The sequence below is a fragment of the Carassius carassius genome, chromosome 18 (genome assembly GCF_963082965.1).
Source record: "Carassius carassius chromosome 18, fCarCar2.1, whole genome shotgun sequence".
Lineage (NCBI taxonomy): Eukaryota > Metazoa > Chordata > Actinopteri > Cypriniformes > Cyprinidae > Carassius > Carassius carassius.
Genome location: NC_081772.1, coordinates 5,715,334 through 5,733,652, shown reverse-complemented (window position 1 = coordinate 5,733,652; position 18,319 = coordinate 5,715,334). Strand labels below are relative to the sequence as shown.

At 36.6% G+C, this 18,319-nt stretch overlaps 1 protein-coding gene across 2 annotated transcripts in view; it reads left to right on the top strand.

Moving 5' to 3' along the window:
* Positions 1 to 636: 636 nt before the first annotated feature.
* LOC132092202 (centrosomal protein of 85 kDa-like) overlaps positions 637 to 18,319 on the top strand; it is a 60,461-nt gene continuing 42,778 nt past the window's right edge. Inside the window, exons 1-2 of one of the 2 annotated variants that reach the window (XM_059498349.1) lie at positions 637 to 690; positions 8,821 to 8,979. In XM_059498349.1, coding sequence (XP_059354332.1) covers positions 675 to 690; positions 8,821 to 8,979 — 175 coding nt within the window. In that variant the 5' untranslated portion in view covers positions 637 to 674. Of the gene's footprint in view, positions 691 to 5,952; positions 6,331 to 8,820; positions 8,980 to 18,319 lie in introns of those variants that run through there. The other variant, XM_059498348.1, reaches the window with a different exon arrangement.

Genomic DNA, 18,319 nt, shown 5'->3' with positions numbered 1-18,319 from the left:
TTTCCAAAAGTTTTCAAGAATCATTATAAAGCGTACAGCTCCAAAAAATATAAAATTTGACAAAGACTGCTATTGGTTGCCAAGAGCTGTGAAGCGATTCTTGAAAAAGATCCTCATTTGTTTTCTAATGAAGGGAAATCAAATGGATTTGAACACCATAAGACTGACAAAATGTTCAATGTATACATGCTTTCAAGTTCACTTTTATTGCCAGATAATTTACTTTGTGTGGCAAATGTTCTGGAAGAGAATCAAAGTCTGCTTTAGTTCCACAAACACTTCATAAAGGTCCCTCTGACCTAGAGAGGTATTGATCTTTGACTATGGTTTCTAACATAGCTGTTGAGACTGGACGCCTCCTGCTGTGATGTGTTTAACAAGAGTCCCACTAAAAAAAACTACACAGTCAGAAGTCCTGACCTTAGCAGTTCAAACAGGAGCAAATGGGCATCAAACAAAGACCAATATTTTTTTTCACAGGTAATTCAGGGAAGCATCAAAACCTAAGAACCAAATGAATGTGAGTTTTAAAAACCACATTTAAACCACATTTATTCAAAAGTGTCTGTGATGCGTTTCATGTGATCTCATTGGCCGACTGAGTTCCCCACAAGGTAACGTATGCTTAGCAAACACCACTTCCTCCCGCTACTTCTGCATAATTTGGATTTCCCATGTCGACCAACAACTGTAAGTTTTGCACTTGTACAACTATATTTCTCTTTATAATTTAACTTTCCTCCTTTCCAGGCCTAGTAATATGGGGCATTGCTATTTGTGTTGGCACTTGATCTGATTTAAATTTTAAAAGGCTTTGAGACACAAGGAATGCTGTATGTTTGAAGATTAAGATTATATTAAAAGAATGAGAGTTCAAGAATCATGTTGTGTGGAATATGTGATTGGTTGATGCATATTACATATTGAATTCTGCTTAAAATGTGTATTTTTAAGAAGCAAAGACCTTTGTTTTGATCGTCCAGGTATTGTAAGCAGGAAATTGAATATATAAAGCAATTATATTTTAAATATGAAATGTACATTACTCCATATTGACCAGTCATACTATGGCCTGGCTGGAGGCTGGTCCAGTTTCTGTGCACAGCATATGCATGTGTAGTTCCACTGTGTTAAAATCCAAATGCAGCCGCTGGTTTCCTGGCAGCGAGACAGGAAGTGGGGGCTGGGTGCAGTCTGCACTGGTACGATAGCATGCTCAAAAACACTGATTCTTGATGCCTTGGTTTGTACGTCCCACTCACCCCAAACCTCAGGGAATTATTCATGTGGTTCTCTCCCAAACCAGCCCCCTATCTGTGGCAAAATACAGGAGTGAAATTGTCAACCCTGGTGGCATGGTGAACAGGTCTTCCTCGGTCCTCTGAGAGGAAATGTGTTGTTGGGTCAAGTAGAAACAGCCTTCATTCAACTCCAAGAAGGTCAAAGACCTTTGTTCTGTAAAAACATGATTGGTGGTTAGAAAAAAATTTAGACCGTTGTTTATGGAAAATATTGTAGAAATATTATCTCACTCTGCACCAGTGCTGATTTTAATCGGTGCCAATTGACTCTGTATTATTGTATTGTTTCAAGGAACATATTTTCCACAAATGCTCTTGACATGGACCATTTATCTACAAAATGTTTTTTTTTAGTTTGTATTTTCTGAATAAATTTAAGTAGTGCATTCTCTTGCAAAACTCGCCTGTTAGTGTGATGCTATGGGGTTACGAAGGTGTTTTGTGGTTGCATATCTGGTTACCGAAAGATCTATGTTTTTCTAATGCTCAAGTTTTTCTAGGTGATTGTCAGAACATTGATTTGTGGTTGCTAAGGTGTTCTAGGTGGCTGGTAGGCCCAAGCTAACAGCCCACAATGCTATGGTTTTCTATGTCAGTTGTCAGGGTGTTGCTCTGTGATTGCTAGGTTGTTCTGGAAGGTTACCAGGTGGTTCCTTACTGGCCCAAGTTAAGAATCCACAATGCTATGGCCATCTAGGTTGTTGGCATGACATTGATGCAGTATGTGGTTGCTAAGGTGTTCATTGGTGTTATGAGTATGTTGGCATGCTGCTATGTGGTTGTCAGGGTGCTCTGGGTGGTTGTTAAGATCCTGGGTGGTTTTATACTAGTTGCGTGAAGATCTCACAATGCTAGGGTTTTCTAGGTGGTTGTCAGGGTGTTATTTTGTTGTTGCTAATGTATTTAATGTTTTGAGTATGTTAGCATGCTACTATTTGGTTACTAATGTGCACTGATTTGAGTATGTTGCTGGGTGATTGCTAAGGTGTTCTGGGTGGTCACTAGGTGGTCACTTACCAACCCAAGTCCACCTTCAAATCTCTATTATAATTTGTCTCTAGAGGTGTCTTTACACAGTTGAGTTACAGCTGCTCTGCACCTGCTCAAAATTTAGTGTAAAGATGTAATACTGCATTAGATCCAGACTAAATTATGCCTGCTTGAACCCCAGACAGCAAGCAGTTTTAGCCCAGAACCGGCCCACATCTGTCCAGCGTGAAATCCATGCGGGCCAGATGTGGGCTGTATCTGGGCCGAAACTGGTTGCTGTCTGGGACCCACCTTAGTCCCCAGTATCAAAGTATACAGTGGTAATTGTTGTGTAAGCCACAGCATGAAATGGTCTTTGGAAAGATACTTACTTCAGAAGCGCTTCTGTGCCATCTTTGCAGTGTAAATTTGGCACAGAATGTTTAGGTCCCACCTTTAGTGTAAGTACATTTTTTTTCAACCATAAGTCAGATCACTCATGCCTAATTTAAACTGCAAAGGTGGCACAGAAGCTCTTCTGTCTTTACACAGACTGATTAATCCTACTCAGAGTTGGTATAAATTAATTTACACAGATAACAAATACAACTCTGTTCTTTGATACCCGGGACTAAATTTAGTCCGGCTTTTATATAGCATTATGTCTTTAGTTTACATATTCCAAATTTACACGGCAAAGGTGGCACAGAGGCACTTCTGAAGTGGCATTTAGGTGTATTTACACAGACTTTTTAATGCTGCTTAAAGGTGACATAAATATATTTGATATAAAGGCTGAGGTGAGTCAGAGCAGGCATAATTTAGTCTGTTTTTTATGTGATATTATGTCTTTACACAGAATTTTGAGCAGGCACAGAGCAGCCTTAACTCGACTGTGTGAAAATGCCTCTAGTAAAGTAATAGCACAACTCTCCTCAAAAAGCTGCATGAGCTGAGCTATCATTCATGTTTGTAGCACAACAGCCCGGGACAAGTTGTGTGCTGAAGTTTGATGAGCGGTATAATGATGCTTGCCTTAGCAGAGATTTGTTGAGTGCATCTAGGCACTACCACACACCATAGAAGTTCACAGTGGAGTGTGAGCGCTCTTTGTGTTATGAAGTGCTGCTCTGTGAATGGAGTGAGTGGGCAGAACTGTGGTTTAGAGCTTCTGTTGTTGTGGAGACAGGCCTCAGTGTCATCCAGTACCAGGACTCTGTATAGTCTGCAGGAATGTCTGCTTTGTGTCTTTCTTCACTTCCTCAATATGGTTTCCATATACACAGGTAGCTGTTTAGCAAGTCCCAGCACGTAGCAGAAGCCTTTTTCAAAGTGCAGTCTTAGCCTCAGTGAACACTCTATTATTATTTACTCACTCTTTTGTTCCAAACTTGTATGACTTACTTTCTTCAATAGTGCACAAAAGAAGGATTTTAAGGAATAGTACTGTTGCTGTACAGTTGCAATAAATGTGGGTTGAAGCTTTCAAGCTTCAGAAAAAAATTTCTTTTGTGAACTTCTGAATCGGTTGATCCAATTCACAAAACCAGTCTAAAAGATTTGTTCACCTATCATAATGATTTTGTAATGATTCACTGAACTTAAGCGGAAGATTATCAACATTTATTAACTTAATTAACTCAATCACACAAAGCTATTTTATTTTATTTGAGTATATAATGAATACATTTTAGGGTGAACTGTTCCTTTAAGAAACTTTACATTTTAAATGAAGTGCAGGTCAAGTCCAGCCCTTTTCTGTGCTGACAGGACTGCTTTGTTAAATTGGCGACTTGTAACTGTATGCATAATAAATCTGATGAACTGGCCTTGAGAAGAGGACATTATGCAACTATTGTGGTTGTATGTTTTGGAAAAGGCTTTTTAAAACTGATTTGAGCTTTATCCCTTTTATCTTTTCAGTTGCTGTAGAATATGCATGGTTGCTTCCATTAGGTGGTTGGTGGGACATTGCTAAGCAATTAAGCACCAACATTTTGAATAATAATAATAATAGAAGTATAAGGAATAGTAAAACTTTTAAAAGCACCACTAATATTTTTTGAACATTTAAAACCTGTTAATTGACAGTGTTGTCTAAATGAGGCCATTGCAGTTGAATGCATGTTCATAATTGTGAGATCATAGGCAATTTAATCAGGATAATACAATTGCTGTCTTGTTTTCTCTCGCCTGTCTGAGACAGTTGATACTAGACTCAATCAGACAGACGACTGACCATTGTTAATCTTCCTTGTGTGTTGTGGGCAGTTTGACACACTTTAATTAAATTTCATGTGTACAAAACATGCCTCATTTATTTTCTCTCAAATTATTGTTATAGCATGTTATGGTGTTGAAGTACCTTGACTTAAATACAAATTGCAATTGTTTCCACAGTAATCGTGATATGCCATATTACACATGTGTAATGAAATATGGAAGATGTGAAAAATCAGAGCAGACATCCTTATGTTTTGTACATTTGTATGTTGCACAAGAGACAAAAGCAGAGTTTACTGCAGACTTAAAAACTATCAATTTGTTCTCTCAGACTCTTCTAAACTGAAGTTCTCAACAGGGTAAATAGATGTGAATGCTACAAAAGATTTTGAGAAAGGAATGGCCCATTTGGGCAGCTTGGACAATCACTCTAGTCTGTTAAACATGTGTGGGGTGGAAACAGTCCCAAACACCCTGAAATATAAATAGTAGTGCTGTGTTTCCCTGTTATGGAATGTGCCATGTGAATGGGGGTGAGTGTATTTGTTGATTTGAACCATGGGCACATTTAATTTTATCCATGCAAGACCTTGGCAACAAATACCACTCTGTATCAGTGTAGCATTTTATAGTAACTTTAAATCATCAGAAGCATTACAGAATATTTACAAGATCCATTAAAATTATTAGTTTGAATTAAAGAGAAAAATATGAAAAATATAAAGTGAAAATAAAAATGAACTTTAAATCATATTAACAATGCATTTGCTTATTTTTACATCAACTCCATCCATACTGTATGGGAGATAGATATTTTCACACTTTTAGTCCAGTATATGCTTTATATGTATTTCATTTACATAAGTCAGTTTAACACATGACATATGAATTTAAGAAGTTTTTTTATTACATACAAAATATTACATATACAAAAATTACATTACATGTGGTATGTTGTCACAATGGGAACCTGCCTTTAAAAAGCCCATTGGTAGAATTTTAAGCAAGATTTAAGCATTATAAAAATAAAATAAAAATAAAGTTTAAAAATAATACTGAATCTAATCATTTATATGGCCAACAAATTCTAATGAATAAATTAAATATACAAAATGTTAAAACTCATGTAACTACTTTTTATCTTTATTTTTATAAAAGGTTATGAAGTAATGTTTAAAAAAATATAGATAACATATATAGATAACATCCATTCTGATTTAAAAATAAAATGTTAAAAATATATATATCTGTTTAATTTCATCATAAATCCCGGGGAAAATAAACTCTACAATTGAAACTATCAGTTAATTAATTTTCAGACTTATTTCAGAGGAATTATTGACCAATAAAGGGTTAAGACGCTTTTCACCCGTGTGACAACTAGCCCCGGTCTTCTCTTTACAAACATTAAAGCCAAAGAGTGTGTCTTTGGCTCAGAGTTTGGTGGGAGGAGTCCGTGTCGCTCGCTTGGATTGTGATTGCGTTTCTCCGCGAGGAGCTGAAGGCAGTGAGGTCACATCCTCGCGATGCATCTGCCAGAGAGTCAGAGAGCGATTACTAGTCCATAACTCCGGCTCAAATCTGCGACATACGCGCCAGCCTTTCAGGACTACGGCGTAGCGGCATATAAACGCGTTGATTTCAGATTCTGTGCGCAGTTTCTTCCAGTCTTTGGTGGCTATGGAATGCGGTTTCACTTAAATAGCTCCCCCTCTTCTTGTGGGCTCGTGCATTGTATCTCGGCTCGTTGTGTTGGATCTATCGGTTTAGTGTGTGAAACCGAGCGCGATGTGGACCAGGAACGATTTTGAGGACGGATTCGACGCTTATAAATTAGGTAAAAGCCTAGCGCTTGTGTAATGGCACACTGTAAGGCAGATATATGTTCACAGGAACAGCCATGTTTGATGTTAGACTGGCGCGTGTAACGGAGCGTGTATTGTTCCGCGCGCGCAGGCTGGGATAAATTAGATATGTGATGTTCCGTTATGAGCGTTGTGATGTTATTGAGCTGTGATGGTTTGACAGCATCACTCGTGTCACCTCCAGCTTTGTCTTTGAATCAGATTATGGACACAAGGGACTCTAACGTGCTCTTTCTTCTTTATTGGAGGGGTCTCTTTAATATATGCAGTGTTGTGGCACATAGATGTAGCCTAATATCTGTGTACCACAACCCTGCATATCTGCATACATACATACATATACATATACATACACACACACACACAGACACACACACACACACACACACACACACACACACATATATATATATATATATATATGAAGCAAATTATTATTTTATTTGTCTAGAATATTTATTTTGTTTCAGGTTTGTAGCTAGTACTATTAATGTTAATAATAAAAAATAAAATAGAAAAAAAAAAACAGATTTTATTTAAGTATTTATAAATGTGTTATATAATTGCATTAAAATATTTATGTAGGCATTTTTATTTACATAATTGTAGTTTTTTTCTTATCAAATATTCAAATAAAAATGTATCTTTAATCTAATCTTTCTTTCTTTTTCTTTCTTAAATTAAGTTGTGACCATAAAATCCAAACAAACACATGTTCAGTATTTAGTAGCTTGTGTTTTTACATTTTTTTTGTTTTCAAAAATGTATCTAGATACTGAACAGTGATGCAACAGATTCTGACGAGTCTCTCTGCCAGTGTTTTTAATAATTCATATCATGTTGCTTAACTGATGGTGGCAGTTTCTGGTGCCTCATCAACAACAAGCCCTGTGTTTACCCGGAATATTTACAGATACAGATGACTCTGTCCCGATGACGATGGCTAATGTGGATCACTTTCATATGAACTGTTATGAACTTGAGGTTTTTCTACCCAGGAATTATGGAGACTTATAATTTTGGTTCTGACCTTTTCAGCTGGATCTTGACTTCTGCTGGTCTTGAACTCTTGTAGATTTGAGATTTTTGTTTTTCTTTTTTTTGGCTTTCTGTATTGCTGTTTCAGGGAAAATTGCTTCAAACTCAGTTTGTGCGTTTTCCATGATGTATGGCACAATAAAAATGAGTGTGGGTAGATTTTGCTGACTGATCTTGAAAGGAAAAGGACAATGTTTATGCTTTCAAGTTTTAGCTTCCAAGAAGTTAATGATAAATTTGAAAATATATTTGTAGTAATTTTTCATCAAAATATTGTATTATGAATCAATATATATAAAAAAATGATCTGCTATTTGGAAGTAAATCAGCATGTTCAGAGATGTTGGCAAGAGAGATTAAATATCCCACTGCCTAAATGGATTATACCTCAGAATAGATTAGGTGAGCAGATATTGGGGACGAGCCCTCTAGGGCAAGACTGAGCGTTTGGTTTCCTGAACTTCACCTTGTTTCAGTGGTTTAGTAGTTTTTGGCCCACAAAATAGCAAACATGTGAGAGGTTGTATTTGTCATATATAATTAATTTAGTTTGTGTTTAGTTTACCATTCAAAAGTTTGAGGTCAGTAAGATTTTTTTAATGTTTTCAAAAGAATCTTGTATACTCATTTATTTGTTTTAAAATACAATAAAAACATCAATATTGTGAAATATTATTACAACTTGAAATACAAGTTTATTATAATATATCTTAAAACATAATTTCTTCCTGACAAAGCTGAATTGTCGGCAACCATTTCTCTAGTCTTAATATTCTAGTATGATGATTTTGTGTTTAAGAAATATTTCTTATCATTATCGATGTCGAAAGCCGTATTCTTTGATGAATAGAAGGTTCAAAAGCTAAGCATTAATTTGTAATGTTATAAACGTCTTTACTGCCACTTTAGATCAGTTTAATATGTCAGTGCCAAATAAAAGTATTAATTAAAAAAAAAAATTTACTTACCCCAGACATCTTAAATACAATGTATATTTAAGTGTATAAAATACTAAAACAAAACTGTTAATTTGAATAACTATTAATAATAAAACATACTGTTAATATGAGTTATATAGATTTAATTTCGATGACATTTGGTTTGCTTAGCAGTTATTTTGATTTATTTATTTTATTATTTATTTTTTTAAGATTCTGAATAAGAACCAGCTGTTGATTCTCAACCCTATGTTAGTTCAAGTTCATCGTTATGTGTTTGTAATGTCTGTCTGACATTTACAGCCCGGAGAGTTGCCGTTTGCAGTTTGTTGTTTCTGAATGCTCACTTAACTAAATGACTTTCACTGTGAATAAACAAAGTAGTTTAAATGCTGATACAGTTTGAAATCATGTGCTTGTTGGATATGATATACCTCTGTTTGTCTTCTCCTCTTCCATGGTAACCCTGTTCTGTTTGTCTCCTAGGTTCGAGCACGCCCTCTCCTGGATGGGTCCCAGGCTGCGACTCAGCATGGCAAGCTTCCTCTTCTGCCACTGGAATTAGCAGCCGCGGGCGACGTCACAGCGCTGCCTCAGACAGTGGTGATACCGGCATCGGAACCTCGTGTTCGGACAGCGTAGAAGGTACAAGATGTTTATGAGGCAGCCTACTTTTGAACAAACCACGTGTGGCCCGCTTGGCCCATCTTAATCTGTTTTTGTGAGATGCGAAACATGTCGAAGTCAGACGTTTTCTAGCAAACTCATTACGAAATCAGCCCAAAGTCATGACCCGTCTCCTTATGCTTTGCTTTAGTCAGACAAAACTTTAAATAGGATTTGCTCTAGTTTCGCATTGACCAACAAATACAGAGATTTTAATGCTTTAGCAAGATCAAACTGTGGCTTTCTTCCTGTTATTTGTCGACCACTTTGATTTTTGAGAAGTTACCTTGAGCAAGCAACGGACTGTAAAAGCCTCTAGAAATAGGTCACGCTTCAGTGTCTCTTAAATATATGTAGGCCAGTGTGTTCAATGACTTATGGGTAGAGATTATAAGATGATGAGTAATGTGCAGAAAATTCTGCCATGCCAAATAACACTAAGTAGATTTTTGAATGTTCAGAAGAAAATGTGATCACAGCATGTGAAAGCCAATTAGTATGTTGATATTCAGTTGCTAGGTTATTCTGGGTGGTTTCTAGGTTGTTCTGGGTGGTTACTAGGGTGTTGCAAGGTGGTCAAAACACGCCTCTATTGTTTTGTGGTCACTAGAACAATTTTGTTGTCTCTCCTTTAATGGAAATCTATGAGGTTTGTTCATCCCTGTTTTATAATCATAACTGATAGATTTGTGCTATGATACATCATGTCTTTTCCAGTGTGAGCTCTCAGTTGGAGGCACACGGTTCTGCCCTACATTTCAGCAGCCAATAGCAAACATCCTTCTCTCGCCATCCTCACCCTACTTCCTGTCCCACTGTTGTCTAAAGGGAGTTGACGTTTGCCTGGCTCGGTGCCTTAGGAAGATGGAATCAAGCCTGTCCTGCCGTCGGGTGGACCGCGGTCATCCTCGTATTGATTACAGCTCACTGCTTTAATTGATTACTTTATCATTAGCACAGTAAATACGCCTCTGCTCAGGGCTCAAGTCAAGGTCAATGTCAAGCACAGAGCCACAGGCTGTTCATTCATTCTGTTGTGATTTTGGCATTTACGAAAACTTGTAATTTCATCTAAATGCCCCAAATGGTACAAGAGTGAGTCTAGTCAAACATGATCTCAAGACTTTGTCTCAGTGCCGATCTAGATGCAGGCAGCCAGTACGAGTTGGCTCCAGAAGTAGGGCAGATCTGACATGGAAACATCTGTAATCGCTGTGTAGGATGAGAGCCGTGATATCACTGCATGGTAGAGAAAATAACTATGACGAACCCTGCACTGCTAGACGTGATGACTAATCTCCAGAACTTCAGCTTCGAAGCTGAATTTTAATGGCTGTCATTCAAAAGTTTCCATTGCCTGTTTGTTTATTTTGATTATTGTTAACATCTGATTATGATTTCAATAAGGCCATCCTTAAAAATATTCTTGTTTGCCATAACCCGACCGACCCTGTAAATTTAGGACAGACTCAATATATATATATTTTTTTTGCTTTTAGTCCGACCGACTTGCCGGTTGTACATTTGCGTTAAGACCGACCAATTCTTATTTTTTTTACTCTTCAAACAACTAATACAAAAGCAATAAAATAATATTAATTATATTTTAGTAAGTATTGTAAATATATAAATTGCCTAGGCCTACATACAAACGAAGGCTACGTTTTTTTTTGTTTTTTTTTAAACCCTGTGACGTCGTTTACACTTGGTTAATGGACTGTGCGTTTGCTTTGTCTCATACTCTCATTGATTGTCAGAGTCAGCGGTTCACGCTTGGTAATGATGGCTGCGGCTGCAGTAAACAAAATGTTTGCGGGCACTGTTCAAAGTCATACGGGTTCGGGCACCATAATACATCTAAAAATTTCATTAAAACAGCTCAACACCGCTTTAACTTGTCACGAAGTTCTGGAAAAACTGTGCCCAGATCTTTCCCATTCCTTCTCCCGTCTAGTCTAAAACTTCGAAAATCTATTGCACGAACCGATTGGACCAACCAACACAAGTTTCGAAAACGAATAGGAAATATATCAATAGGAAATTGATTTTAACAGACTTCTCTCGGAGCGCATCGGGTTTTTTTATTTTTTATTTTTTTGGAACACGAGTCACACAGTAACTGAAGCTTCGGACACACCCATAACAGCAAATAATACTTCTGCACAGTGTTTCTCTTTTTACAACAGAAATGTGAATTCTGGTGGTATTCAGACAGTCTCATGCATACAGATACAGATTCGGGCTAGAATCGCCTTCGTATGCAATATTTTGTTGTTGTTTATGATTAGAAATGTCAACACAGCCATGTTGAAGCCTGCAGTAAATGTTTTGCATTGTTATGGCAGTCCACTCTGCTTATTGTTTTTTGAAAATGTTGCACTCCTGTTTGTCATTGTGCACGTAACTTCATGCCAATAAATCATCAGAAATATTGGTCTTTACCAACATATTGAATCTTTACATTCTATTAACCTATATTTGGTGTTATTTGCTGTATAAAATGTATCTAGACATGCAAAATCGATTTTACAATCGATTCAATGAACACTTGTCTCTCTTTTTTCAAAGTGACCCAAGAAAGCAAAGTAAACGGTCTCTCATTTGTAGGTTGCATTGACACCTAGCGGTGGATGCAAGTAAAACAGTATAACAATACCTCATTTTTTTTCTTCTCACTTGAAATTCATGGAATAAACATGTTTTTGACAAAGATTTCAGTTTGTTTGTGGTCTATATAGCCTGCATCAAAATGAGGTTTGCAATGATGCTCCCAAAAGCATTGGTTGAAGACCCAGTCTAAAATGCTAATTTGTTTAAAGTCATACCTATGTAATCACCATCACCAAAATTTTACTTTTTTTTTTTTTTTTTTACATTGAAACTTGAAAAAAAATATATAACTACAGACCCCGTTATTTTTTTTTACTGTTACTGCAAACCAAAATATTTTTAAGGTTGGCCTAATAATTCTACCGAAATCCCCCCCAAAAAACAAAAACAAAGAAAGTTTGCAATGGTAATTGCTATAAAAAATGTAGGCAAAGATTTGAGCTAGTTTGAATCATTTTTGCGACACTAGTTTAACAAATGGAATTGCGAAAATAAGGACTGTTCTCAAACAGGTTTCCTGAACACTCCCTTCATTTTCTATTGGTTGGTCAAACAGATGTTCCCACCCCAATCTTTCACCATTGGTTGAGTCATGGGTGTTTAGGGGGTAATCAACCTAGAAATGTCTAATTAATAGTTTTATTTACATATTAAGTTTGGATATTTGTATCATTCTTCAGCTTTTAATAATGGCTTTTTGTTCTTTTTTTTTTCTTTTTTTTACCCTTTTGCACTACACATGGTTGAGCCTTTAAACAAGTTAGTTATTGTTTGTGGTTTATTTTTGTGCTAGTAAGGACTGATTTCCTCTTTTACAACTTCACTTGTTCACTTATTCACTTGTTTAATACAACAAAGCTGAAGTTTCTTTTAAAGTTTCACTGTTTTGCTGCAGTGAGACCAGTGTGATTTTGCAGGCAATGCGCTGTCAAGCTGAGCAGGACAGAGAAAATCTGATAAAGAAAGGCTTAAGAATGATTCTCCAAAATAAGCTTCTTTGTTTTAATCTGGCTGTGTTGTGCTGTGCTCAAGAATGGTTTTAAGCAGACCCGAAGTCCTTCTCTCCTGAATGTATTCTAATGAAGAATCACTGGCTGTAATCTACATGAAAATTAATACTATTTTGGGAGACTCACTATATCTAGTTTTCGGCGTACAATAGGCTTATTTCATTTTCACTCTATAAAACACTGAAACAGTCTAGTCTATTTAGCCATGATGTAGCTGACAGCAGGACCCTGTAATTTAATAGCTGCTGTCCCATTTCCTCCCTATGTCCAATATATATATATATATATATATATATATATATATATATAAACAACAAAATGCAAAAACCTTTACTTATTTTGATTTCATGAGCTAAAAGAGTTAACACAAATATGATGATGATGACAATAATAAGTCTGAAATTCCCCCTTATGTTTGGGTATCACTGATCTAGTTTCTCTATTTGCATGTCTATGCTATTGCTAATTGCTAGTCAAAGGACTTAGCATTTGCTGTGTTTTTATACTGGGGGTGTGCTCTCCTCATGTGGATTTCATAATTAGCAGACGGCCTCATTACGGTTCATTAGAATGTGCCATATATCTGTGAGCCTGGGGACATGTCCTGCATTGAGGACATCCTGTCATATTGTACTAAGTTACTTTGAGCACATGTGACCTTAGATGCAGAGTCACCATGCCTTAAGCCAATAGGCTTAAAAAGGCCTTTGAATTCAATACATTTAGGTTTAGATACAATTTATATGATATTATACGAGTTGATTTGAGCTATATTGATATTGGAAGTTTAACTGTGCTTTCTCATTTCGAATTATTTTTACATTTAGATACATTTTAGATTCTATATTTGTCATCAGCTATCTTCAGAAACAAGAATAATTTAATTCTGTTTAATGTCATCTATAAAATACCTAAACTAATAACTGTGTAGTATTTTTGAATTATTATATTGTTAGAATGTTCTTTAGCCGATAGCATTTAAAACTATTGATTTTATTTTACAAAGAAAACCCTTTAAAGTTTCTTATCTGTGATCTGTGAAGTTGTGTATATTTACATACATACATATATATGAAGTAATTTGATCAATCTAATGAATTAATAGTAACATGTTTGAAGGAAATTAGGTCGAAAAGTTGCTTGATGGTTATTAGTTGTCATCTTGTCCTTTGGCCCCTGATGTTCTCATGACTTTTCCTGAAGAAGATGTTTAGTTTATCAGTAATCAAATGAATGCCCTTGATCCGTAAACCTTTGTCCTTGAGCGTTGTTTTTACCAGGTACTCATGCATTTTCATGGAGCACTTACGCAATGTAGTACAGGACGGTCGGTGTCATCTTGTTGTGTGAGGATCAGCTGTGTCGAAAGGAAACCTGAGTCACTTGACTTATCAGCCAAGAATAAACACAGAGGTGCCCCAAGACTTGCTGGAAGGGATGCCTTGGATGCCACTGAAGCACCCATAAATACACAAGGAGCGACCTCAACACAGTGTCATGCATACTGCTGTATTTGTGCTGCTGTGCTTTTGCATTGTTTTTAGCCTTTTAACAGCACTATGTCACACATCAGTGCTTATTTGTAGGAGTGAAGCCATTATCTGTGTATATAATGACAAAAATATATATCTGCATTCAGATTAAAACTAAAAGGGTGTAAACTAAAGTCCCATTTAGCGCTGTTCCATTTAATTTCCATGTTTTAAATATGCATTACATAAATGCATAAAAGTATGATTTTTAATGCATATTTTTTAAAGTTAAACCAAAAGTCAGAACTTAATTAACATCACATTTTTAGGTGTAGCTTTTTTACATGTATAGTTTCCATATTGCAAATATGCATTATATATTTAATATATTTATAACTTTATTTATTTATGCTTTTTCAAAATAAGTATGCATTATAGTTTTTCGACTCTGAGCAGATCCCTATAAATATGGTTACTCTATTGTTCTGTTTCACATGGGTCTCAGTTTATCTATGGTTGAATAAAAATGTGAGTATATTTACATTGACAGGTGGTAGTTTTTGACAAATTAATAATCTTTATTATTTTCCAAAACTGGTTAACAATCTTATATAAGTTGCTCTGTAAAAGAAAAACTAGCATCAATCCAGTGGTATTAACCAAATCTGTGTGATCTTCACCAAACATCTTAGTCCCAGGGGAATTCCTGGTCAAAATGTTACCCTCGATTAGATTTGGCCTAGATTAGCTCCTGGCATTGTCTGATTAGCCAGTTGAGACTAGCGTATTAGCATTTGACTGAGAGTTTGGTAATGCAGTTAGCATGATTAAGGGAGTATTGTTTGCTCAAGGCCTTCTGTGCCTTGTACCCCTTAACCCCACCCCAAAACATATTTCATATCCCAGCTGCTCTGAAGCCATCGCACTAATGATGGCTTAGACTCTGAATGAGGAATGAGATTGACACTGAATTTACATTCTCTTCTTAGTTTACATGAGTGCCAAAAGCGTTTTCCTCAAGTAACTGCTAGATTTTAAATATATATATATATATATATATATATATATATATATATATAAAAAAATTGAAAAATATAAAGTTATTATAATTGGAATAATTGTCAATGACTGAATTAATGATAATGCACACCCGAGGTGGTAATACAGCCACAATGTGAAATGTCTTTTCAAAAACTAAAATTTCTTGATAAATGCCTAACAATCTACATAATAAAGAAAGCTTGTATGACTTAAGTCCTTTTGGGTCATTCTTAAATTCTTAATTTTTTTTTTTTTTTGTAATGTGTGATGTTGTAACTTGTGAAGCCCTGACTTCCAGAATGATTTTTCTCTGGCATCTGCTTTGAGACAGCTGGCATCTTCATTTACTCATCTGACATATTGTGTTGTGTTGAAAGCTCAGTGTTGTCAACCAGTGTAAAAAATTCTGCCAGCTTTGGGTCATCCAGAACTAACGCACCATTTCACCTTTTGGCAGAGGCGTCAGGATTTTCATTTCATGAACACTGGCTTAATCAATTCTGAATCAAGTGGAGCATTGATGAAATCCTACCCAAATAGGATTTTCCATCTCAACTTCATAACTTGGATAACCTAGTTTGCGTTGTATGTGGACGTTCAATAAGATGCCTTGTTTTAATAGATGAGAGCAGCGTGAAAGGATGGAGGTCTGTCTGTGTGAGGCTTTCTAATTACCTTTGGAGTGCAGCCACACTCACTCTTGGAAGCGTCTGCCCTGCCCTTTTTAATTAATAATCTCTATGGGTTTTAACCACACAAGCAGCATGGGCTAACTTAAATTTTTTTCTCACTGTTGAAATCGGATCTATTTGGTATCCAGCATATCTTGATCATAGTATGGAGGAAAGGGAAAGGTAAGGACTTATGAAAATCACACTAAAAATGTGCTATTGTAAGTAAAAGTCAAGGTCAGCATTTGGAATCACATGGTAGTCTCACATGGTATCTGTAGCTGTGTTTATGGAAACCATACTCTTATTGGTTTAGTATCATTTTGCTTTTCTAGACATTTGGCTTTTTTTTTTTTGGTTTGAATCATGAACAAGACTCTTTTTTTTCTATTCGATTTTTTTCCCCAAATTCACCTCTTTTACAGCTCCATCACAATCAAAGTAGCACTTGGTTACAGATTCATCATCTTTAAAAATATATTTCAAGACGTGTTGTGAGTCCAAATATTTTTAAGTGGAGATTCATGTTTCAGGGTTTTGTCTTGTGTTCTGTGTTGTTGCTCTATGCCATTGCAATTTTAAAAACACATATCAAGTAAAAATATGTTTTTTATTTATTCAGATCTTTCTTATTACTAACTAGTTGACTAATTGTTCAGACAGTATGCAGACTAATTGATTTTCAGCATCCCTAATCATGGATGTAGAAGCAGGACTTTTGTTTACTTGAGTCATAGCATGAGTCATATCACCACACTCATAGAAAACAGAATGCGTCAAGCGTAAGGTTGGGGGTTCGATTCCCTGGGAACACATGTAAAAATTGATAGCCTGAATGCACTGTAAGTCGCTTTGGAAAAAAGCGTCTGCTAAATGCATACATTTAATTTAAATTTAAAATCCAAAACCAAGCATTGCTTGACTTTTCCGTAGTGGAATTCATTGAAAAAGGGAAAGGTCATTTCATTTCACACTGTTAAACCCCGCATTTGTGGTTGTTGTTGCTCAAGTCCGCTAGATACAGCAGACAGTTAGTTGTGTAGTCAACATAGTTGAAGTTGAGCGCATTAATATGCTTTAAAAAATATTTTGTTTCTGCTTAATTTTCACTACCGTTCAAAAGTTTGAGATTGTGCTCACCGTCATTTTATTGAATCAGAAATGTAGTAATATTGTAAAATTACTACAGTCGTGGCCAAAAGTTTTGAGAATTACATAAATATTGGAAATTGGAAAAGTTGCTGCTTAAGTTTTTATAATAGCAATTTGCATATATTCCAGAATGTTATGAAGAGTGATCAGATGAATTGCATAGTCCTTCTTTGCCATGAAAATTAACTTAATCCCAAAAAAACCTTTCCACTGCATTTCATTGCTGTCATTAAAGGACCTGCTGAGATCATTTCAGGAATCGTCTTGTTAACTCAGGTGAGAATGTTGACGAGCACAAGGCTGGAGATCATTATGTCAGGCTGATTGGGTTAGAATGGCAGACTTGACATGTTAAAAGGAGGGTGATGCTTGAAATCATTGTTCTTCCATTGTTAACCATGGTGGCCTGCAAAGAAACGCGTGCGGCCATCATTGCGTTGCATAAAAATGGCTTCACAGGCAAGGAGATTGTGGCTACTAAGATTGCACCTAAATCAACAATTTATAGGATCATCAAGAACTTCAAGGAAAGAGGTTCAATTCTTTTAAAGAAGGCTTCAGGGCATCCAAGAAAGTCCAGCAAGCGCCAGGATCGTCTCCTAAAGAGGATTCAGCTGCGGGATCGGAGTGCCACCAGTGCAGAGCTTGCTCAGGAATGGCAGCAGGCAGGTGTGAGCGCATCTGCATGCACAGTGAGGAGAAGACTTTTGGAAGATGGCCTGGTGTCAAGAAGGGCAGCAAAGAAGCCACTTCTCTCCAAAAAAAACATCAGGGACAGATTGATCTTCTGCAGAAAGTATAGTGAATAGACTGCTGAGGACTGGGGCAAAGTCATATTCTCCGATGAAGCCCCTTTCCGATTGTTTGAGGCATCTGGAAAAAGGCTTGTCCGGAGAAGAAAAGGTGAGCGCTATCATTAGTCCTGTGTCATGCCAACAGTAAAGCATCCTGACACCATTCATGTGTGGGGTTGCTTCTCATCCAAGGGAGTGGGCTCACTCACAATTCTGCCCAAAAACACAGCCATGAATAAAGAATGGTACCAAAACACCCTCCAACAGCAACTTCTTCCAACAATCCAACAACAGTTTGGTGAAGAACAATGCATTTTCCAGCACGATGGAGCACCGTGCCATAAGGCAAAAGTGATAACTAAGTGGCTCGGGGACCAGAATGTTGAAATTTTGGGTCCATGACCTGGAAACTCCCCAGATCTTAATCCCATTGAGAACTTGTGGTCAATCCTCAAGAGGCGGGTGGACAAACAAAAACCCACTAATTCTGACAAACTCTAAGAAGTGATTATGAAAGAATGGGTTGCTATCGGTCAGGATTTGGCCCAGAAGTTGATTGAGAGCATGCC